At 40.4% G+C, this 25,386-nt stretch overlaps 1 protein-coding gene across 1 annotated transcript in view; it reads left to right on the forward strand.

The window, feature by feature from the left end:
* The window catches only part of LOC134354297 (immunoglobulin superfamily member 22-like), a 75,129-nt gene that overhangs the window by 41,866 nt on the left and 7,877 nt on the right, over positions 1–25,386 (forward strand). The window contains exons 11-20 of the mRNA XM_063063227.1: positions 2,006–2,290; positions 4,546–4,670; positions 6,623–6,764; positions 8,049–8,345; positions 8,692–8,994; positions 11,291–11,464; positions 14,465–14,593; positions 18,093–18,389; positions 19,924–20,009; positions 21,536–21,728. Of these exons, the coding sequence (XP_062919297.1) occupies positions 2,006–2,290; positions 4,546–4,670; positions 6,623–6,764; positions 8,049–8,345; positions 8,692–8,994; positions 11,291–11,464; positions 14,465–14,593; positions 18,093–18,389; positions 19,924–20,009; positions 21,536–21,728 (2,031 nt within the window). The remainder of the gene's footprint in view (positions 1–2,005; positions 2,291–4,545; positions 4,671–6,622; positions 6,765–8,048; positions 8,346–8,691; positions 8,995–11,290; positions 11,465–14,464; positions 14,594–18,092; positions 18,390–19,923; positions 20,010–21,535; positions 21,729–25,386) is intronic.

The following is a 25,386-nucleotide window of genomic DNA, read 5'->3' on the forward strand; positions in this document are numbered from 1 at the left end:
ATACGTTGCCTTTACCCTGAGAAGACTACAATGACCATGAAGCCTTGCACGGGCACTAGTGCACATGCGTGACTTGCACGTGCCGATTTTTTTTACAAATCGTTTTTGGCGATTCTGTTCGCGTGGGGGGGGGGGTGGGATAGTTAATCACGACCGGAATATCGGTGATAAGTGGCTAATACACTCAATTTTGTTTCTAAAAGGGTTTATCTAACGAATTTAATATTAAACACACAGCACATATTTTCCTCGCATGAATATAGCCATAAGTCAATTATCAGGAGAGCTTGAAGTAAGTGTTGAATGAACTTCCAGTAGAAGTGGTAGAGGCAGGTTCGATATTATAATTTAAAGAAAAATTGGATAGCTATATGGGCAGGAAAGAAATGGAGGGTTATGGGCTGAGTGCAGGTCGGTGGGACGAGGTGAGAGTAGCGTTCGGCACGGACTAGAAGGGCAGAGATGGCCTGTTTCCGTGCTGTAACTGTTATATGGTTATATAAGTAATTCAATAGCATCATAACATTTTAAGTAACGTTTGGATATTAAACACACAGCACATATTTTCCCCGTATGTACATATAAAATCATTGCTACACACCAATATTGCTGAATCAGTGGGAGCCCTGAGCTTGTTTCCCTGCAACAAAACGGTCCGATCGAGGGGTGATGGGAGACAGCGATACTCGAAAGGGGGTCCTTATGTCCAGTCTATTCCGCAATTTAGTTTTTGTTACATTCATCGCAGAGATATGTTGGAAATGGAAGCAACGTTTTCAGTGCTTTTGTGGCTATCTCAGGATATTTACCCTTGACTTTGATCCAGAATGCTGGCAGAGATGTTACGTCAAACATACTTTTCAGCCCGCCGTCATTTGCAAGCTTGAGGAGTTGATCTCCTTCCCGCGCTGACATGGATGACGCATGCGTAATGACCTCGCGTGCGTTCAAGCTCAGCAGTGGGCGTGACAGGGAATGAGGAAAGGTGCAGCTGACTCCTATCACCAAATCATCGTTTCCTCGTGGCCTGGTAGCGCTTGCCTTACGGCCCGGTGGTTGGGGACCGCTGGCTTAAGGGACTTCAGGTTATGATGCATTATTATTATACTATTATTATTTGCTAATAAACTGTTTGGCTAGCTGTTCTTGATGCTCCTTTTCTTCCACCTTTTTGTAAACCTTCAAGCAAAGGATGGCTTTCATTATAGACTCATTACGGAATAAGCATCAGTCAATGACTTGGTGGTCCTTCCAGCTAGTGGTGAGGTGTGATCTTGAACTATTACAGGTTCCAAGAACTTGATGGCATTGTCTCGTAGGCTTAGGGTGGCTTCTTGACATGAATTCAGTGGCAATAGCAGAATCTAGGGCAAGAGGAAGGAGCCAACGAAGAAATAATTTCTCCTGGGCCCTAATGGGCAATACTCTAAATGGAATGAGAATATGTTAGATCAACTGGACTACCTAACAACAAAGGAGCCACATGTCAGAATATAGAATGACTAATTTTAAGATCAGAGGTTTATAGATTTGTACATATAACCAATTTTCAAACTCAGGTGTATTGCTTTCTTAATTTTTTTTTATCATATGGGGATGATCACTTTGTGTTGGCTTTTCAATGTTGAAGTTTATTTGCTTCCGTTCCTATTCTGTAGATTCTAACGTGGCTACTGAAGCCAATGTGTGATCCAAAGAGCACTGTCACAAATAGGGGTAGGAATTGCTTGGTAGGATATGTAAATGTATTGTTCGGGAAGTGATCTGCAGCTTCCACGATTTACCTGTGGAAGAATGGACTCGTCACCCAAAGCCACCCTGCACGTTTCTTTATTTTAAGCAGTAATGGGATATTGGTTTCCAGAAATCATTGGTGATATCACACTTCCCCATTAGTTTTGAGAGCACCCTTGTAGCATCTTCTGTATCCAACTGGTAACCTCTAGCTTTGGTGAGACTGAATATACTGGGAATGATACATGTTTTTCTCCCCACCTCCCTCCAGGGCTTCCCATCCAGTTCCCAAGCCCTTTAAAAAATGTATGTGTGAAGGAGAAAGGTAAAGCCCGCCTGGAGTGTGAACTGAGCTGTAAGAATGTTCGAATCAAGTGGTTAAAGAATGGTAAAGAAATTCCAAGGTCCCCAAAGTACAACATGATAAATGAAGGGAGACGGGCCGAACTGATTATTGATGACGCAGAGCTGGATGATGATGGAGAATACACAGTTGTTGCCACACAAAGCGATGACGAGCGAGAGTACACCTGCTCATCTACATTGAAAGTTGTAGGTAAGCACATAACTCAAGGAAAGATAATTCCTTTTGCAATAAAAACTAAATTCACCAACCCACATTTTCCTCTTAATTGTGCTCCCTATAAATAAATTACGTTTCCAATTTGATATAGAACTACTTCCAGTTGTAACTTATCTTTCACTTTCCGTGCCTTCGTGGTAATTCATTTTTGCAGCTCATTTATTCTTTGAGTAAAGAACTTCCATCTAATACTTTTCATCTTTCTAATTTTCTCATTTTTACCCCAACCTTCAATATTCTATAACATCTATAAAAAGTGATGAGTTCAGCCCAGTTCATCACGGGCAAAGCCCTCCCCATCATTGAGCATATTCACAAGGAGTGCTGACACGAGAAAGCAGCATCCATCTTCAAGGTGCCCCCACCATCCAGGCTATGCTCCCTTCTCACTACTGCCATCGAGTAGCAGATACGGGAGCCTGAGGTCCCATACCACCAGATTCAGAAACAGTTATTACCCTACAACCATCAGGCTCCTGAACCAGCATGGATAACTTCACTCACCTCAATGATGACTCCACACCATATAGACTCACTTCCAAGTACTCTACAACTCAGTGGAGTACTATATTACATATACTATGTATATTATATGCATGATTTCTTCTCTTTTGGTTGTTTGTTAGTCTCTGCTATTTATAATTTTTCATAAATTCTATTGTATTTCTTTATTTTCCTTTAAATGCCTGCAAGAAAATGAGTTTTAGGGAGACATATCTGTACCATGATAATAAATTTACTCTGAATTTTGAACCTTGAACTTTGAAATCAGCTATGATCATTATTAAATGATAGAGCAGACTCAAGGGGCTAAGTGGACTAATTCGGCTCCTAATTTTCATTTTAACTCAAGTTTTGGCTGGTCGCTCAAGGTAAAGACTCCCTGGCACTATAGTGGATATGAAGGTGGGGGGGGGGGGGGTGCGGGGTGTGGCTGTAGGGAAGGCAGTGATCCTTAAGTACTTATCCCTCAACTAGCAGATTATCTGGCTGCATTTCTGTTTCTGAGGCTTTGATATAAGAAAAATTTTTGAATGTTTATTTTTGAATTACATTTTCTATTACATATTCTATTCATAGAACATAGTCAATAGACCACAGAACATAGAGCATGGATCCTAGGGCGTAAAGCATAGACCATAGACCATATACCATAGAGCACAGAGCATAGACCATAGAGCATAGACCACAGAGCATAGCCGAGATAATACAGCATAGAGCCAAGAGCAGAGATCATATAGTATAGAGCATAGAGCAAAGACCATAGATCACAGAGCATACAGCATAGAAAACAGAGCATTGAGCTGAGAGCATAGACTGTTCATTGTTTATTTTTGAATTTTTGAATTACAATTGTGACCCTGACACAGTGGTGTCATAAAACGACCTTTCTCTCAATGCCGCTAAAATATAGGAGCTGGTTGTGGACTACATGAGGAATGGAGACTGGCTAGACCCTATTGACATCAATGGATCTGGGGTTGAGAGGGTGAACAGCTTTAAGTTCCTCGGCATAAACATCAGCGAGGATCTCACGTGATCTGTACATATTGGCTGTGTGGTGAGAAAGGTACAACAGCGCCTCTTTCACCTAAGACAGTTGAGGAAGTTTGGTATGGCCCCCCAAGTCCTAAGATCTTTCTATAGGGGCATGATTGAGAGCATCCTGACTGTCTGCATCACTGCCTGGTATGGGAACTGTATTTTCCTCAATCACAGGGCTCTGCAGAGAGTGACGTGGACAGACCAGTGCATCTGTAGAAGTGAACTTCCCACTATTCAGGACATTTACAAAGACAGGCGTGTAAAAAGGGCCTGAAGGATCACTGGGGAACTGAGTCACCACAACCACAAACTGTTCCAGCTGCTACCATCCAGGAAATGGTACCACAGCATAAAAGCCAGGACCAACAGGGTCCGGGACAGCTTCCTTCACCAGGCCATCAGACTGCTTAATTCATGCTGATGCAACTGTATTTCTATGTTATATGACTATCCTGTTGTACATAATATTTATTATAAATGACTATAAATTGCAAATTGCACATTTAGACACAGTCGTAATGTAAAGATTTTTACTGCTTATGTATCTTAAGGATGTAAGTAATAAAGTCAATCCAAATATTTCCTTGTAAGGTGCTTTGGAATGTTTTGAAGGGTCATTAAAAGGCAGTGTTTTCATGCAAGCCTCTCTCTCCTCTTTTCTGTTAATCTTCACACATTTTCAGATCGGTTTGCCACAGTAAAGAGTGGAATGTCCGATGTTCATGCCCAGTCAGGGCAACCTGCGGAGTTCTGTGTGGTCCTGAATGATGAGAAGGTTGACGGAGTGTGGCTCAAGGATGGAAAACCGGTATGTGTTATGTTAGCATATGAATAATTATGATGACTTCTGGAAAAAATAGTACCTGGTTATGTTGAATATCAATGATGACTGGATGACAGTGGTTAGGTGAAGAATAAATGCAGAGTTTAATTCTCTCATCTATTTCTACATGTGTGCTTGTTCACTTGAGAATACCACCATGGCAGCAGACCTCTGTGTCACTTGCTTAGCAAACAGAATGCATAATTCATCCAGAATGAAATATATTAAGTCAATATCAAAATGTCAGAGTCATATCAAACAAAAAAGAAGCATGATTAGCTACAGTATATGGGAGTAGACCATCTGAGCTTGTTCTGTCTTTTCTTTTACTTCTCCTCGAATTTTCTACCTGATCCACTTAACCTTTAATTTCTTTTGAGGCAAAAGTCACTCCTTGCAACCAACACCCACTGAGGGATAAAATCCCAAAGATTCACAATACTTGATGAAGAAATGTCTCCTCAGTTCAACCTTAAGGAGCCAATTCCTTATTCTGAGACTAGGCCTTCTAGTCATAGGCTATCCAGCTAGGAGAAAAAGCCTCCTGACTTCATTTATGTTAATAGAATAGAGATCACCTCCATTCTTACAAGTGGTTCATCTCTCAAATTTTTCATATAGTACAATTCCTCATCATAGGAAGATAATCAATGCATGCTTTGTAAGTACTGTATATGTTTCCTTGTGTATAGATCAGAACTGTACATACAGTATATGCTTGATGTGATTTGACTGAAGTGCTTAGCAATTGTAAGAAAAGAATTCCACTCTCCTGAACTCCAAATACATTTGTGATAAAGGACAAAATTCAATTTGCCTTCCCAATTTCGAATTGTTCCCCTCTTAACTTTCTGCACTTCTGTATTTTGCCAATAATCTCCCGAGTAAATCTCATCCAGAAGTACCAAGGTAATATGTTTTCTTAAAATTACTGGAGTATTTTTTTCTCTTTTTATTGCAAAGTATTTGCATTCATTTACATACTTCTTGACATATTTGTTCCTATTTGAACAGGTATATGATTACATGTAGGTCTGCTGTGATGACTGCTTTGTACAGGGATTACGTAAATTCAGTGAATTAAACAACTTGCTTGTTCTTAGTCATTGATATTCAATTATTTCCAGAGCACAGGAGTCCTTCTGTTGGTTGTCTTTGGTCAGATTTGATTGCTGGTTTATTTTCTTTCCCTCATGAATGGGATTTAAAATTCCTTAATTCCGGGGAGAAACAAAAGATTTTTCAGGGACTTAAATATGTCTTCACAGAGATTCTGATCCAGATACAGTTTTTGCAGGAAAGCCTTCGTCTCAAAGGAGAAATGTATCTCTTTCCATCTAGCAGTAAGAGGGGTACTGGTTTGAATCTTGCATGATGGGCTCAGTGCATCCAGAGCGTACCTTCATCCCAAGACTACCTTCTTTTCTGCATTTCATTCAGGACTCCCAATGCTTTCAGTGCTTAAGCCTCCCATAGTAATATATATCCTTGAAAAATGTGACAACATCCCAGTTGATCAACTTCCGAGAGTTTTCTGCCAATCGTTCCATTGTACTTCTGATTTAGCTGCTGATCTCCATCCTGACCATCACACTAGTGAAATATTCAGTTGTGTCTATAAAGTGTAATCCCTGTACCGAGGTTGCTTCACCCCAACCCATAAAGATTACCATGCTCCACTATAGATGGGTTGCACTACAGAAATTACAATGTAGTAAGAAAGGAATTGCATGCAGAAAGTGAATGCCTCCTATACTTACTTAATATTTTTGTTTTATTTCAAAGTTCTTCTGGTGAATGTAAATTATCCTTTTCACATTTTCAATATAACTTCATGTTTTATTTACTTAAAAAAATAAAGCATTAATATGCAATATTTTTCTTGATCTGTAGATATTTTACCCTATTCTTAATAAGTATTTTTTTTATATACTCAGGTAACCGACATGAAAAACATACAGATTGTGAAGCAAGGAGCAGTGCATAAATTGATAATCAATAATGTGGATGATGATAGTGAAGGAAAATACACATTCAAAGCAAAAGGAGCTGAGAGTGAGGCTACACTCTCTATTGCAGGTACTGTTTGATAAATGGTGAATGTTAATCAGGCCATTAAATTTGAACAAAAACAGAAAATTCTGGAAATATCACACACATGAGAAATTGTGCAGATGCTGGGAGTTCAGAACAACACACACAAAATCCTGGAGAAACTCAGAATAAGCTGTCGATGTTTTGGGCCGAGACCCTTCTTCAGGACTGGAAGTATCTGTGGACAGAGGAACATTCAATATTTAGGGTCAGAGAGCTTTCATCACAAGTGTAAAGGTGTCAGAAGGGGCAATATTAAAGCAAGACAAATTCTCTCTGTCTTCAGTTCCATTTTTCCTTGAAGCATTGAGAAAACTTATCTGACTAAACTGAATGTAAAGAGCTAATTCCATATCGATAATCCAGCCTGCCTGTACTCTCCTGCAAATTGTTTCTTTTCATGTGCTCAAACTGACAAGCTAAATGACATTAAAGCCAGAAACAAGAGAAAAGCTGCAGATGCTGGAAATCTAAGCAACACACACAAAATGCTGGAGGAACTCAGCAGGCCAGGCAGCATCTATGGAAAAAAAGTACAGTTGACATTTCGGGCCAAGACCCTTCGGCAGAATATCTTACTATTATAACTTCGAGATGAAAAGTCACTATTGGATAGTCGATTAAAATTTCACAATTTAATGTTTATTGTGTACAGTTCTGATCACTGAATTATAGGAAAGATGTCAATAAAATTGAGAGCGTACAGAGGAGATTTACTAAAATGTTGCCTGGGTTTCATCTCCTAAGTTACAGAGAAAGGTTGAACAAGTTAGGTCTTTATTCTTTGGAGCGTAGAAGGTTGAGGGGGGACGATAGAGGTATTTAAAATTATGAGGGGGATAGATAGAGTTGACGTGGATAGGCTTTTTCCATTGAGAGTAGGGGAGATTCAAATGAGGACATGGGTTGAGAGTTAAAGGGCAAAAGTTTAAGGGTAACATGATGGGGAACTTCTTTACTCAGAGAGTGGTAGCTGTGTGGAATGAGCTTCCAGCAGAAGTGGTTGAGGCAGGTTCGGTGTTGTCATTTAAAGTTAAATTGATTAGATATATGGACAGGAAAGGAATGGAGGGTTATGGGATGAGTGCAGGTCGGTGGGACTAGGTGAGAGTAAGAGTTAGGCATGGACTAGAAGGGCCGAGATGGCCTGTTTCTGTACTGTAATTGTTATATATGTTTATATATATATATAATATGTGGTTAATGTTGCTGTAATAAAACTATAGCCTTAGGACTTGAACTATTTTGTCTTTCTTCTATTTTTTTTAGATCCACCCATAATTGATGCTGATATACTTGCAGCACTAGCCAAGGATCCAATCACTGTGAAGGCAGGACACACAGCAACAATTAAGATCCCATTTAAAGGGAAACCTTTCCCCAAAATTACCTGGACCAAAGATGGCGTTGAGGTTTGTGAAGATCAGAGGACAGAGATAGAGAAGAGTCCTACACAGACTGTATTGGTCCTAAACCGCTGCATAAGGGAGGACAGTGGGAACGTCACATTAAAACTTAAGAGTGATTGTGGCTCTGCTTCAGCTAATCTGCAGCTAAATGTCATTGGTAAGTCAAATAGCTGTGGTTATATTTTTCTAACATCATTCTTTTCTCCTCTCTGACCTGCATATATCAACATTGTTCCCAACAACCATGCAGGAACACTTTCACTGGAAGCAAGGCAGTATTGTAAGAAGGTGGTTCACTATCACCTTGTTAAGGTTGATTAGGATAGAAAGGCGTTTTGCACTGATACCTAGAAGAAAATAAATAAACAACAATTAAAAACTACTTAACATTGACAAATCAAGTTTTGCTGACTTCCAACAGCTTTCCAATATGTTGTTCCCCGATTCTCTTTCTTTTCCAACGAAATCATTCTGCTTTTCCATTTTCCATTTACTTCACACAGATAGACCCAAACCTCCTCAAGGAAAAGTGGAATTCCTGGAACACACTGGGAAATGTATTTCAATGAAGTGGAAGGCACCGCGTGATAATGGGGGCAAACCTATCACAAGCTTTGTCATTGAAAGGAAACTCGTTGGAAAGAAATCATGGATCAAGATTGGTGAAGTTAACGGTGACACCACAAACTTCTCCACCAATAAGGTCGAGGAAGGAAAGGCATACCAGTACCGGATCCGGGCAATAAACTCCGAAGGAGTAAGTGATCCCCTGGATTCCGATGAGGTCTTTGCTGGTGAACCAATTGGTAAGTCCGCACATTCCATTTGAATTCCACAATTAATAACACAGTACAGATGGTAGAGGTAAAAATGTTAAAAATAAGGCTATAGGCACATTGTTCTCTCTGTATGAATGGTTCAATGAAATCCAAGCCACATTATTTTTAAATTATTAAACTTAAACAGCTTTTGACGCAGTATTACAGATATATGGGCAAATCTATATAAAGATTAATCTATAACAATGTTTTCTCATCAGTTCTGCATTTACCTAACTAATACACTTAATATTTTGCTATACAATTACACAAGAGAAATGTTTGATGCACAGGAGTAACAATGGAATCAGAATTCCAGTTGGAAGAAAACAATTATTACCCAAATCTGCTTAACAGTAACTTCCAATACAGAAAACTCTTGAACTTTAAATAAATAGCTCATCTGTTCATGAACTAGCCACTTTTCACTTAAAAACATTACCAGATAACACTATTCAAAATCATTTTTCCTGTCTGGATTACTAGTCCACTGGATATTTTCACTAATGCATTTTTTTAAAATTTCAAGACAATTTAATTTCAAGGGGTGCCACTCATATGTGGTTGGTCCACAAGTACCAGACCAGTAGTATGAAATTTTTCCATAGTTCATTTTCCTTTATATATTAAAACAAAAAAATGTAAATGCAAACAACATTCAAGAATATCCTTTCTACTAACACTGCATTTGCTTGAAAGGAAGGTCTTTCAAGCAAATCCAGATAGGGTACCTGGCCAAGAACTTAAGACCCATGCTAGTCATCTAGCTGGAGTGCTCACTGAGATCACTAACCTTGCACATTAGCAGTCTGAGATACCCAACTGCTTCCAGCAGTCTTGACTTATACCGTGCCTTAAGAAGAACGTGGTAACCTACTTCAATTACTATTGTCCGGTAGCACTTGGAACTTTGATCTTAACCGATCATTTTTGGTTTATTAGTGTACACCGACAATGAATGAAACAGATACCAGTGATAATACACCTACCTGATTCTGGTTCTGATACAATTACAGAGAAAATGTAGTGCAGTTAGACAAATAAAGTGCAGGAGCATCGGCAATGTAGATTGGGAGGTCAAGGATTCACCCAGGAGGTTCATTCAATAGTCTGATAATAGCAAGATGAAATCTGTCCTTGAGTCCATGGTATGTTTGTGTTTTCAAGCTTCTGATTCTCCTGTCCCACCAGAGAGGGAGAGTAAGAGAATGATCAGGGTGAGAGCCACCTTTGACTATGTTGGTTGTTTTCTTGATGTAGCAAGAACTGAAGCTGAAGTCAGTGAAGGGGTTTGCTTGATGCACGGGCTGTATTCACGACTCCCTGCAAGTTTTTGCAGACTTGGGAAGAGAAGTTGCCACAGCAAACTGTGATGCATCCATATAGGATGCTTTCTATGGTGCGTCTGTAAAAACTAATAAGGGTAATTGGGGACATGCTGAGGAAGTAGGGATGTTGATGGACTTTCTCGGCCATAGAGTTAATGTGGCTGGATCAGGGCAAATAGTTGGCGAAATTTACGTCTAGGGATTTGAAGCTCTCAACCATCTCCATCTTAGCACTATTAATGCAGATCAATTGAGATCTGCTAACCCTGATAGAAGCCCATTCCCGAGCTGATGAAGATAATTTAGCTGGAAAGATTGAATTAGTAGATAAACCAACTAGGAGAGAAATTTTAAAAAGAGGTAAAACTAGAGAAATGTTCATCTGTTACTATAAACTTAATTTCACTTTTTCTCTTGTCATCTTTAGAGACAGGTCTCTTTTCTCATTTTTCATTTTAAAATCTGTTTTATTAATTATTATTGAAAATTAACAACAAAGAAAATTACATCAAAATAATCAAGATAATATATCCATATGTAGAAGAAGAGTTAAACTATTAACCAAACTGAACAGTATATCAATAATAAGAAAAAAACAAACTGTTAAAGCTATTGTTTTTTGGAGAAAAAGAAAGAAAAAAGAACCCCTACTAACTAAAACAAAAAAAAACCCTACTAACAAAAAAAAATGGAAAAAAGAACCCATCTGGAGCACAAACCCGGAGCTATACTCCATAAAAAAAAGACATCAATTCGCCAACCAAATCCATATACTCAAGCATCAGAAAAGGACCATCTTTATTAACTCAAATCAAACGATAATAATAATAAATGACAGGTCTCTTTTTTAATCAGGTCCTTTTCCATCATAAAATTTTACAGCGTCATTATCCTGTTGAGCTTACAGTGATTAAATTATTTTACAACAAATGTTTATTTTTCCATTATATTCTCAGAGTCACCTGGAATGCCATCTCAGCCGCAGGTTACAGATGTTTCCAAGGATGCAATCACCATTGCATGGACACCACCAGCACAGGATGGAGGTGCCCCGGTGCTTGGGTATATTGTGGAGAGAAGGAAGAAGGGCAGTCATCATTGGATTCCTGCCACAAAGGAGCCAATTCAAGGTTCGCTTCTGGCTGCTTTATTTATTTTTTAGATTTTCCCATTGTCAGGAAGATAATGGTCAATTTCTTGTGGTTCAGGTCATAGGTCATTTTCTAAGCGAAAGATCCCTCATTTAAAATATATTCAATAAAGGCAAAGGTGCACTCTCTTCAGGATGCTGTCCTTTTTGGAGTACAAGGCCAAAAACATTGGGCACATGATGTAAATGTGACTGGTATTTCCTCTCTCAATGACCTGAATTAAGAACTTTTCCTGTCACATGGAAGTAATGAAGCCTAAGTGTCGGAGTGCTTTCCTTTCTTCTGATGATGCAGACATCAGTCACAACTTTAAGGTTTCTGCTTCCTCGTTCTTCACTGACCTATTGAATACCTCTTACAATTTCTCTTGTTGGAGGGTACAATAGTTTTGATCAGCAAATTACACCTACCCTTGTTCATTATAAATGTATAGTTCCTTTCAGGGAGAAACACCTTGATTCAATATGGATATAGTTCTGAAGTTCTTCTAAGGAATGTGTGTCTTTATTTTTGAGTGTCCTTAACATTCATTTTTTTTCACAGTTTTATCATTCTAATGAGGAAGAATACATATATTCTTTCCTTGGAGGAACTCTGTAGTCCAGATGAAGGGTTTCAAAATTTCCCTCCAAAGGTGCTGTCTAACCCATTGAGTTCCTCTATGTTTAGTGTGTTGGTTCACATTCCAGCATCTGCAGTGTCTTGTGCCTGTACCTTCTTTCCCAAATGTAAATAACGTAAGAATACAATGAGTAAAGTAGCTAAGGACAGGTACCAAGAAATTTATCACTTGTCGCTTATGAGCAACACATTGTACTCCTTTTCTGGATTTTGGTTTCAAAAATGTTAATGTGATCACAATCTCCTTAATATTGTTAATCTGTGAAAATTAACCAGCACTAACTTCAGTCAATGGTCCAACTCTTAGAGCATGGCTGACTTCTAGAACAGCATCACTGCTACAAATCGTTGAACAACAGCTGGAACACAGTGTATAGTAACAACTGCTCAGGAGGTGCTATAGTAACAGGAGTGGGCCTCCAGATTCACACATGCTGATTAAAAAGAGTAATCACCCCATGAGAAACAGGGATCACAACAAACTAAAATTAAGTTGAAAGAAGTTAAATCAATGCCAGAATGAGGCTCTGCAGAAATAAAAATATACAGTTAATTCTTCATTTTCCTGAATATTCCACATATCCCTTGATTCCCTTAATACTTAGAAATCTATCCATCTCATGTTCATATGACTTCAATAATTAATCCCCTATAACCCTCCGGTGTAGAGTAATCACTGTGCTGAAATAAGATGTGTTTGCGTGCAGACAGGCAGGTAGACCGACAAACGCAGGTAATACAAACACACGCATGCACATAGTCACATGTTGCACACACCTGCTTGAAAGCCAAAATTTAAGCAGCATGTCGTGACATCCGGACCACCTTCTGTTTTTATTCAGATTTCTATCACCTCTAGTATTACGCTTTTACAATATTTCTTTACAGTTCTCTAACATATAGTATATAGGCTACTCCCAATACTCTCATATACCATATCTCTACTTCACATGCTGCTGTTCCAATACTTACACACCTTTCACACATTTACTACTATTCAAGCACAATAGCTATTTCAATCATGCATGTGTAAACACAATAGTCTTCCCTCCTGTTTAATGGAGAAGGGTGTTTGCGATGGACATAAACAACAGCAAATTGCAAAGATACACATCTGTTTTTCTAAATTTTATTCAAAGATATAGCATGGTAAGAGGCCCCAATGCCCAACAAGCCTGTGCTGCTCAATTACACGCATGTGACCAATTAACATACTAACCTGTGCATCTTTGGATGTGAGCATCCAGAGGAATCCCATGCTGTACATACCCCATAAGGACAGTGGAGGAATTGAACCTGGGTCTCTGGCACTGTAATACCATTATGCTAACCACTACATTACCTCGGGAGAGAACGTCCAAGCCATCATGAGCTCAATAGCCATGGGAGGACTGGACATCCTTCATCAACAAACTGTAGTGCATCATCAGTTGCAGGGCCTTAGGCATAGTCCACCATCAGAGTGAATGATACGTGGTGTGCTGGCTCTTGCCAGACTGTTAATCAGATTAGCTCAACTCCTCTAAAATTTGGCAGGATTTCATTCAAATCCCAGCAGTAAGACTCATTGCTGGAGCAACAAATTAAACCTGAGCAGTGACTAAAAGAATTTAAAACCCGACTTTGATGTTTTTCAACTGCTGTAGAGTCATTCAGTCATTCCCAGACATAAAGTGATGTGAAAGTTGTTTACCTAGTGGAGATACAGGTAAGTTGTAATAAAATTGATAGAAAACATCATGTGGTTTCTATTTAAAGTTGCTTTATATTGATGTGGGGTTGTGGTAATTTGACATTTCAAATTTATGGGATAACAATATCTGTTGTAAGGGAATGTACGTTTGTGAGTAAGTGGCAATGTAGCTACCAGTGCTAACTTTACTTTATTTGCTACCATCTATTGCCATCCATTTCGTCCTCGTCCACCTTGTCCTGCTGCAGCAGTGGCTTTGTTCTTTTGGTGACAAAACTCTGCTGCACGTAACATGTGATAACAGAGCACAAGATCCTCTAAATATTGTGCAAGCAGTACTCCAGATCTACAATGGAACCTAAATCTCATCGTGAGGATCCCAGGAGCACTCTTCACTGATGTATTGTCAGCTTATTGCATAGGCTCTAACAGCACCATGTGACTTGATGCACAAATTGAGGTGATGAGGTATTTTGTAAGATTAAACTTTTTCAAATTGATTTGAAACATACACGTTATGACCCCTGTTTTGGGGGAAGTGACTACACTATTCTACTGCTGTTGAAGATGCAAAAAAGCTTTGTGGAACCTCTTTGCTATGACTTGGAAGCATTGTCTCTAAATCCTACATCTTCCCGGTAAAACTATATGTATTTCTCATCCAGACACCAAGTTCACTGCTGATGGATTGCTGGAGGATATGGAGTATGAGTTTCGTGTTACAGCAATTAACCGTGCAGGAGTTGGTCAGCCGAGCACTGCATCCAGCTCAGTGGTGGCCAGAAACCCCATCCGTGAGTAACAAGATCCTTACCTTGTTTACATAACCTATCTTAAATCGCTTCTCTACCTGGTGTCAAGCAGCCAGTAAAGTTTTGCGAACAGTACAAAAGTTTCAGCATCTGATAACTTTCTAAATGATCTCCAGATTTTTTAAGCTAAATTCAAATTCTTAAATTTGCATGGAAATTATTTAGGCCCCTGTGATACTGATCTAACCCAATATTCAAAACATTACAATCCCCTTGGTTTTAAGCAAATTGTTTTCAATTAACTGAACTCCAACATGGATTCAAACTAATGGATATTTCAAGACCAAGATTCAAGATTCAAGGTTGCTTAATATCATTTTCATTATGAGAGTGTAAAAGAGAATAATTAAAAAAAAACACAATTGATATAAATTGATATAAATTTATATAAATTGATATAAACACACACGAAATGCTGGAGGAACTCAGCAGGCCAGGCAGCATCTATGGAAAAAGTACAGTCGGCATTTTGGGCCGAAACCCTTCAGCAGGACTAGAAAAAATACGCTTAGAGTAGGTTTAAAAGGTGGGACAGAGAGAGAGAGAACCACCGGGTGATAGGTGAAACCTGGAGGGGGAGGGATGAAGTAAAGAGCTGGGAAGTTGATTGATAAGATGAGTTGAGAGAGGGAAAAGGGGATGGGAAATGAAGGAGGAGGGTTGGGGGTTAGGTGCCATTAGCGGAAGTTTGAGAAATTGATGTTCATACCATCAGGTTGGAAGCTACCCAAACAGAATATAGGGTGAAGTTCCTCCAACCTACATGTGGCCTTATCACGACAGTGGAGAAGGCCATGGATGGACATATCGGAATGGGAATGGGAAGTGGAACTAAAATGGATGGCCACTGGGAGATCCCGCTTGTTCTGGCAGATGGAGCGTAGGTGCACGGCGAAGCGGTCTGCCAATCTATGTCGGGTCTCATCGATAAACAGGAGACCGCACCGGGAGCACTGAACAGAGTAAATGACCCCAACAGACTCACAGGTGAAGTGTTGCCTCACCTGGAAGAACTGTTTAGGGCCCTGGATGGTAGTGAGGGAGGAGGTGTAGTGGCAGGTGTCGCACTTGTTCCACTTATAAGGATAAGTGCCAGGAGGGAGATCAGTGGAGAGGGATGAATGGACAAGGGAGTCACGTAGGGAGCGATCCCTGCAGAAAGCAAAAAGTGGGGTGGGGCGAGGGAAGGATGGGTTTGGTGGCGGGATTCCGTTGATGGTGGCGGAGGTTTAGGAGAATTATTTGCTGGTCGTGGAGGCTGGTGTGGTAGGAGAGGACAAAAGGAACCCTATCCCTGGGAGAGTGGCGGGAGGATGTGGTGAAGGCAGATGTGCGTGAAGTGGAAGCAATGCAGTTAAGGGCAGTGTTAATAGTGGAGTAAGGGAAGCCCCTTTCTTTGAAAAAGGAGGACATCTCCTTCGGTTTAGAATGAAAAGCCTCATCCTGAGAGAAGAGGAGGAGATGGAGGAATTGAGAGAAGGGGATGGCATTTTTACTAGTAGGGTGGGATGAGGTGTAGTCTAGGTAGCTGTGAGAGTCCATGGGTTTGGATTAGACATCGGTAGATAAGCTGTCTCCAGAGATAGAGACAGTGAGATCGAGAAAGGGAAGGGAGGTGTGAGAAATGGACCAAGGGAATTTGAGGGCAGGGTGGAAATTGAAGGCACAGGTGCAGGAAGCAACACCAATGTAGTCATCGATGCAACATAGGAAAAGTACGGGAAGGTCACCGGTGTAGGCTTGGAACATAGACTGTTCCACATAGCCGACAAACAGGCAGACATCGCTGGGACCCATGCGAGTCCAGCAATCCATAGATATAAATACATAAGATCGCTTATATACATAGATTGGTGATAAGTATATCCAATTATGCTAGGTGTAGAGGTATCGCTACATAAAGTGACTGACAGGAAATGACAAGGTAGTGGTGCTGGGATGTGTGGAGGAGTGGGTTAGTAGGTGGCATAATGTAACTGTTTTTGAGTCTGGCGGTACAGGAATGGATGTTACTGATGAGAGTGGGACAAATAGCAGTTGGGATCCTTCGTGATATGGTTGGCCTCTTTCTGTATATATGTCCTTGATAGTAGGTTGGCTGGTCCTGGTGATATATTGGGCAATTTTGACTACCCATTCTAAAGCCTTCCTGTTTGCTACAGTACAATTTCTATACCATGCAGTGATGCAACATGCTAAGATGTTCTCTGCTGCATGTCTGAGAAGGTCGTGAGTATTGATGTGCATAGTTCAGCTCTCTTTAGCCTCCTCATAATGTAGAGGCATAGGTGAGCTTTCTTGATTGTGCAGCATGCATTCTGGGACAATGGGATGTTGTGATAGACATTCACTCCCAGGAGTTTGAAACTGATTCTAGTTTCTACTGCTGTACTGCTGATGTAAAGAGCGGTGTGAGTCCAAGTTCTCCAGAAGTCATTAACTATCTCTCTTTCCTTATTGAGGAAAAGGTTATTTGACGGCACCAGGCTTCGAGGTCTTCCACCTCCTCTCTATAGACCATCTCATCACTGTTGGTGATGAACCTCACCACCACTTTTGTGTCGGCAGCAAACTTGACAATGTGATTACTCAGCTGTTTGACTGATTTTAATTTTAAATCAAAGTAAAATATACAGTGAGAATTAAAAATCAGTCTGGCTCAGGGAGAAGAATCTTTATGTGTATCTGGACTGGGCAATGGATCTTCACCGTTACTAAAGGCAGATGAACAGCACTTGATGTCAGAATCTAAATACAATAAATACAGTTTCCTCATGTTAATCAGTAAGTCTTCATGGTCGTGCAGAGTAATGTCATTTTAATTCCTATCTTCATTCCTGTTCCAACATGTCTGCCCATGGCCTCCTCTTTTGCCATGATGAAGCCACTCTCAGTGGAGGAGCAACACCTCATGTTCCATCTTGGTAGCCTCCAACCTGGTGGCATGAGCATTGGTTTTCCCTTCCTGTAATTTTTCCCCTTCTTCTCCCTTCTTCTTCTATTCCCCACTCTGGCCTCTTAACTCTTCTCCTCACCTGCCTATCATCTTTCCCAGTGTCTTTCCTTCTTCCCTTTCACCCCTAGTCCACTCTCCTCTCCTGTCAGATTCGAGGAGAATCGTCATCTGTTTATTCACTTCTATAGACGGTGCCTGACCTGCTGAGCTCCTCCAGCATTTTGTGTGTGTTGCTAACGTAAATGTATGTCGTTACATTACCAGGCCCATTGCCTTGCAAGCGCTTCATGATGGATTCGCAGCCGGAAAGCATGATTCAGACTTTGGCCTCCCTCAAGTTAGAGCTCATTATTACAGAGATTTCAAAGGCATAATGCTTCAGAATAATAGTAATTTCTCGAGTAATAGGTTTTTCAGTGCACCTGAACAATGCTAATATGGAAATCATTTTGCTGTGAATTGAATGCTTTCAGGTTGAGTTGTTCCGAAGTAACAATCGATAATAATTTTGACTTCATTACTCAGGGGCTCCCGGAAAGGTGAAGGATATTAAGGTGACAGATTCTACCAACTCAAGTATCTCCCTAACCTGGGATAAACCAGAGATGGGTGATGAGCCTCAGGGATATATCTTGGAAATGAGGGCTGATGATGCTAAAGAATGGACAAAGTGCAGTAAGATCCCCATTACCAGCACAAATTACACAGTGGGAGGCCTGCAGGAGCGAGGCAAATATTTCTTCAGAATCAGAGCAGTAAATGAAGGAGGTGTGGGAGAACCTACCAAACTTAACAAGGGCATATATGCCATGCCACCACCAGGTAAATATTCTTTATTTATTTAACTTTGCTGAGAAAACAATTTCTTAGAGGAATGTGACTCTAAGCAAAAACTGAAGAGGAAGTCTTTGATTTTACCTATCCCCAATCTTAGATTTTGTGTTAAATGTATTTTATCACCCTTATTAAATTTTGCTTTGTATGTTTACCAGAAGTTTGGTTTAGAATATTAATGAAAAGTTAAAACAATAGTGTGAGACTCTATAAATTTATACCTAAATAAGAACATTTTGAGCATCCAGTTCTAATGATGCCCTCTGAAGTGCAGAAGGCTCTCAATCTCACCATCAACTATGATAACACTCTTTATTCATGGTAATCAGGCACAACATAGTGAAAGAATAGTCAGCCACCCACAAGAATTAGCAGCACCCTGCCTGAGGCTACTAATGTTTATCTAGGCCTCTCCCAGGCACAGACTGGAGAGTGAGTTTTGATCCTGCCTATTTCCTAAATTAGATTTTTTATTAAAGCTACTTTTTCACCCTTATTATATTTTGCTTAACATGCTTTCCAGAACAAGTTCTTATACAGAATATGAACTTCAATTTGAGTCAATTTTTCAAGAAATGCTAAGAGTCTGACGCAATTTCCTAGGGATTATGGTTGAAAAGTACAGTGCTTCCTTAGTAATGCAGTGATTTGAGATGGCAGTTCACATGAGTTTTGACAATCAAGCATTACCATTTTCTTTATGTATGGCCTTAAAGGGGTGATTTTTGATTAATTCTTTCTAGGCAGTCATCAAAGTTAATAATGATATAACCATATAACAATTACAGCATGGAAACAGGCCATCTCGGCCCTTCTAGTCCATGCCAAACTCTTACTCTCACCTAGTCCCACCGACCTGCACTCAGCTCATAACCCTCCATTCCTTTCCTGTCCATTTGGGTGTCCAATTTAAATTTAAACAACAACATCGAACCTGCCTCAACCACTTCTGCTGGAAGCTCGTTCCACACAGCTACCACTGTCTGAGTAAAGAAGTTCCCCCTCATGTTACCCCGAAACTTTTGCCCTTTAACTCTCAACTCATGTCGTCTTGTTTGGATCTCCCCCACTCTCAATGAAAAAAGCCTATCCATGTCAACTCTATCTATCCCCCTCATAATTTTAAATACCTCTATCAAATCTCCCCTCAACCTTCTATGTTCCAAAGAATAATGACCCAACTTGATCAACCTTTCTCTGTAACTTAGGTGATATCGTATGCAATTTTAAAATAGAAATCTATCACTAAGCCACAAAGGATTCTGTAGCATGTGATCTACTGCTCTTGTTGCATTGGTCGGATTTAGACTTCCAAACTATAAGAGAGATGTTATTTAGTGTTTTCTGTGCCTAGATTCATTTATTTTCAAATGACCAGTTAGATTATTGATTGAACTAAGAACTTTCAGAGTATAGTAACTTGCCAAAAGGGAGGCATGAACCTCTATTTGGTCCTATGACTTTGTGTGACATTGCTATGTGATAGAAATCCTCCCTGTGACGCATTTTATTTTATTTATAGCTTCTCCCAGATTTCTGGATGCCAGAATGCCAAACAGCATGGTGGTCCGTGCAGGTGCAGCATTGTGCATTAACGTGGGCTTCTCGGTAAGTCAAGAGTTTCAGATCATACAGCTACTAGAGACAAAACTATAGTGTGGGTTAATAATATTAATATTCCTTGAAAGATGAATCTCAATAAAGAAATAAGATTTGACTTTAACCTTGTCTATCCTAGATAAGGTGCAATAATATAGACCAGAAGACATGGAATAATTCTCCTGTAGCACTACTGGCCTCATTCTCATTTCATTGTCAACTGAGTACTCACACAGAGCCTAACAGTTAAAAGGAAATATTGGCCTATTGGCAAATATCAAGCAGACCAGCATTGCCTCCTTTGTGCACACCATTTAAATGGGTCAATATTGCACTTTATTTAAGTTTCTATGTTTTAATTGTACAGTACTCATCGAAGTTGGCTGTAAGCCTTACTATGTTCCTGGTCCTTGCTGAGTCAGCAATCCAGCAGAAAAGCTGAGCTATGCAGTATATTTCATATGGTTATATGGAGATTCACCAACTCACTGAGATCCGTGACATGCCTGGGTTCTAGACAGCCTAGCTGTGGCCCATGGCCCTATCCCGCTGAGATCCAGTAAAGGGGATGAGCGTATCAGACATTTAGGAGAATCAGGATCACTGGAAAGAATACTTGGAAGACGACTTCATCTTGACTCTGGCCTCAACCTGAGGGCATTAGAGTTTATCCCACAACAGTCTTTTAAGATTGGCTTTGTTGTCATTCCTGAAGTTGAGAAAGCTATATCCCAAATGACAAATAACAAGACCTTAGGAGCAGGCAGCATCCCCGGTGATATCCTAAAACTGATTGGTGATGTCTGGTTGCAATCCACAACCTTAACCACACACATGTGTATTCCACCACACTGCCCTCTAGAATTAAAGTTTCATGAATGGTCTCCCCATACCTTGGGAGGCACATCTTGGCAAAAGAGGAAATTAGTGATGAAATTAATCTGAGCCTTTACTGCATCAACACAGCCTTGAATTGATTGAGGAAACAAGTATTTGAATTCAGCACTGGTGCAAAACTCATGTTCTACTGGCTAGCAGTGGCCTTTCTGTAAGTTTTTGAGACCCGAACTTTCCAGGGAATAGATTCATCAGTGCTGTCTCCACAGAATTCACTGAGTTCACTGGAAAGTTAAGCAAAATAATGCCAGTATTTTCTCCCTGCTAACATTGTCAACATTGAGGCCCAAGTTACAATTGATCGACAATGCTGAGCAGGCCACATAAACTCTGTGCCCAATTTCCTGGGGTGGTGGGGATGGATCTTGTTCAGAGCAGAATTTCTGTTTGATTCAGCAGTTCACAAAGCACTTCGGCTGATACCCTGAAAGTTACAGCTTGTTGTCAACTTAATTCCAGGAATGGTGGAATCTTTTCAAATACAATACAGCTTGAATCTATGACTGAATAAATAGTCCCTTCTGTCTGCTCTATTCTGAAATATACAGATGTTTGTGCTAGTTTTTGAGAAAGTAAGACACTGCAGCAACAGTAAATAAATGGAATGCTTCATCTAATTTTGTTACCATTTGTTGCAGGGCTCACCTTTACCAAATGTGATCTGGCTGAAAGACGGAACTCCCACCAAAGGCAGAGAGGCAATTACAAAAGGACCGAATATGTCACAGTTTTTGATTTCGAGTGCCCAGCGATCAGATTCAGGAATATACAAGATTATGCTGAAAAATGACTATGGAGAAAAGTCCCATGATATTAGAATTCGAGTTGCAGGTATAATAACAAACAAAGCCACATTTAGTACTGCAATATCAAGCTCACGTTCACCAGGTCTACTCTCAAGTCAGTGCACACCTCATCAATATATTAGTTGCATTTCAGTTTTTCCTTCTATTGAATAATAGCATATCATTATCAGTAAATACCTTCCATATTAAAGGCACAACAACAGCTCCATGCAATTTGATCAGCATCTGAGTTCTTCACACTGTCGCTAATGAAGGGTTTTACACTCTCCATAAGCGATGTCCTCATTTTTTCACCAACTTGTCTCCTTTCACCAACCTTAAGCTGAGTCGCTCTCCAACAGTAACCCAGACTCTCACTCTATCTACGGATGAATTCCTCACATTAATAACAACTCAGAAACAGGCCCCGCAACCCAACTCCTCCATGCTGATCAAAATGTCTCTCTGAGCTCAAGTCTTTCTGAATTAGTCCTAATTGCCTGTATTTGATCCATATCCCTCTAAGCTTTTTCTATCCAAATACTTGTACAAATGTCTTTTACACAATGTATCTGTACTCACTGGCAGCTTGTTCTGTATCCCACCATGCTCTGAGTGAAAATGTTGTCCCTCAGGTCCCTTTCAAATCTTTACACTCTTTCAAATCTATGTCCTCTAGTTTTCGATGATCCTACTCTGAGAAAAGGACTGTGAGCATCCATCTTATCTTTAGTCCTCCTGATTTTATAACCTCCTGTAAGGTCACCCTTCAGGCTCCTACACTCTTCAGAAAAGAAAGGTGCAGTCTATCCAGCCTCTCATTATAACTCAAGCCCTCCTGTCCTCGTAACACCCTCATGAATCTTCCCTGCATCCTTTCCAGCTACTTACATCCTTCCGGTAGCTAGGCAACTAGAACTGTGCACAGAACTCCAAGCATAGTTTCTCCAACGACTTGTACATCAGTAACATGACATCCCAATTCCTAAACTCTGCAATTACTGAAACTGCAGAGTTGTGAACACAGCTCAATATGGAAACTGGCTTTCCTTCTATGGACTCTTTCTAACCACTTGCTGCCTCAGTAAAGCAGCTGGCATAATCAAAGAGCCCAGCCACCCCAAACATTCTCTGTTCTCTTCAGTTCCCACTGGGCAGAAATTACTAAAGCCTGAATGTGTGCACCACCAGGGTCAAGAACAGCTTCTGTTCCCTCGTCTATGACAATTGAACAGTTCCATTTTATGATAAGATGAGTTCTTGACCTCACAATCTTCCTCATCATGATCTTATACTTCATTGTTTGACTGCACTGCACTTTCTCTGCCATTGTAACACTTCATTCTGCACTGCTATTTTTTACCTCCTATTATCTCAGTGCACCACTGTAGTGAATTGGGCTGTATGAACGGTGTGCAAGACAGGTTTTTCACTGTACCTCTGTGCATGTGACGTATTCAGGGATCTGATGGTAGCGGAGTGAGGGAGGCTCCGTAACTCAGTGGTTAGAACACCACCTTGCAGTGCCGGTGATCACCCATCGGTGTTCAATTACTGTCGCATCCTGTAAGGAATTGCCTCATTCTCCATGTGACTGTGTAGGATTTCCTCAGGTGCTCTGGTTTCCTCCCACATTCCAAGGACATGTGGTTAGGGATAGTGAGTTGTGGACATTCTATGCTAGTGACAGAAGTGTGGCGATATCTGTGCACTGGCCCCACTGATTTCATTTGATAAAAGTGAAGCATTCAGTGCATGTTTCAATATTTCAATATATCTGTTACTAACAAAACTAATCTTTTTTTTAATCAACCAATTCACCAATTTACTCAGTGCCTTAAATGGGGAAGTCACGCACGGAAGTCATGCTATTTGTCTTCTTCATCACCCTTGTCACCTGTACGACCACTTTCAGGAAACTATGCACCTATATTTCCAGGTCTATTTGTTCTACAGTAGTCTCCAGGGCCCTACCATTATCTGTCATAGAGTGAGAGAGTCATAGAGCACAGAGTCACAGAAACAGGCCCTTCAGCCCATCTAGTCCATGCCAAACTATTATTCTGCCTAGCCCCATCGATCTGCACCTTGACTATAACCATCCACACCTCTCACATTCAGAATCAGAATCAGAGTCACATTTAATAGCACAAGCATACGTTGTGAAATTTGATGTTTATATATTATTGTAATTTATGTTTATTGTTATCTATTTTGCAATACATAATAAAAATTATCAAGTACAATAAGTATATATAAAAAAAGAAAATTAAAATAAATAAGTATTAAAATAAATAAGCAAAAAGAAAGGGAAAAATTACTGAGATAGTGTTCATGGGGTCATTGCTGATTCAGAAATCTGATGGCGAAGGGGAAGAAGCTGTTCCTGAAACGTTGACTGTGTGTCTTCGGGCTCCTGTACCTCCTCCTTGATGGTAGCAATGAGAAGAGGGCACGTCCTGAGTGATGGGGGTCCTTAATGATGGTTTCTGCCATTATAAGATATTGTCTTTTTGAAGGTATCCTGGATGCTGGGGAGGCTAGTGACCATGATAGAGCAGGAAGAGTTCACAACTTTCTGTAGCTTTTTCCAGTGCAGTGGCCTTCCACACCAAACAATAGTGCACAGGTTGTGATCTCCTGGTGAGGAAGTCAAGGATCCAGTTTCAGAGAGAGGTACAGGGGCCCAGGTTTTGGAGCTGGTTGATTAGAACCGAGGGTATGAGGAATGCCGAGCTGTTATCAATAAACAGCAGCCTGATGTAGGTATAACTATTTTTTCTGGTAATCCAAGACCGAGTAGAGAGCCAGTGAGATTGCATCCACTGTAGACCTAATGTGGCAAAAGGCAAATTGCAGCAGGTCAAGGTCCTTGCTTAGGCGGGAGTTGATTCTGGCCATGACCAACTTCTCAAAGCACTTCATCATAGTAGATGTCAGTGCCAGTGGGTGACAGTCATTGAGGCAGCTCACCCTGCTCTTCTTGGGCACTGGCATGACTGTCACCCTTTTGAAGCAAGTGGGAACCTCCTACAGCAGCAGTGAGTGATTGAGCATGTCTTTGAACACCACGGGCAATTGATCGGTACAGTTTTTCCAAGCCCTACTCCAAAACACAACAACTAATTGAAAAATAAACAGGAGATTCAGGAGATAAGTTGTGTACTTTAGTTTTACTTTAAGTGAAGTGCACACGTGTCAGGTGGTAGTGTCATGATGAATGCAATTCACGTATCTCTACATATAATTCATAATGAATTATTTGTGAGCAGGAATGCTCAGTTAAACAACATATATACAACATTAGTCAAGTACTACTGAAATATTAAATACTACCAGGTACACAATCAGGGCTTGACGTCTTGTGAGGGTTCATTCTTTAATAAGGTGTTCTGATGTAGGCCTCTGAGACAGACGTCACAGGTTCACCAGATGTTGCAGGGCTTCATACAGGTGAAGCTTTATTCTTCCTTTCAAAGCAGTTTTATTCCTCTTTTCAAATTAAAATGGCTGGCCACCGGGAAATCCTGCTTGTTGCAGAAGGAGTGAAGATGCCCATCAAAGTGGTCTCCCAGTCTATGTCCTTCCACACTAATCTCCCTCCTGGCACATATCCCTGTAAGCAGCACAAGTGCTACACCTGCCCATTCACTTCTTCCCTCACCACCACTCAGAGCCCCAAATAGAGCTTCCAGACTCACCAG

This window comes from Mobula hypostoma, chromosome 11 (genome assembly GCF_963921235.1).
Source record: "Mobula hypostoma chromosome 11, sMobHyp1.1, whole genome shotgun sequence".
Lineage (NCBI taxonomy): Eukaryota > Metazoa > Chordata > Chondrichthyes > Myliobatiformes > Myliobatidae > Mobula > Mobula hypostoma.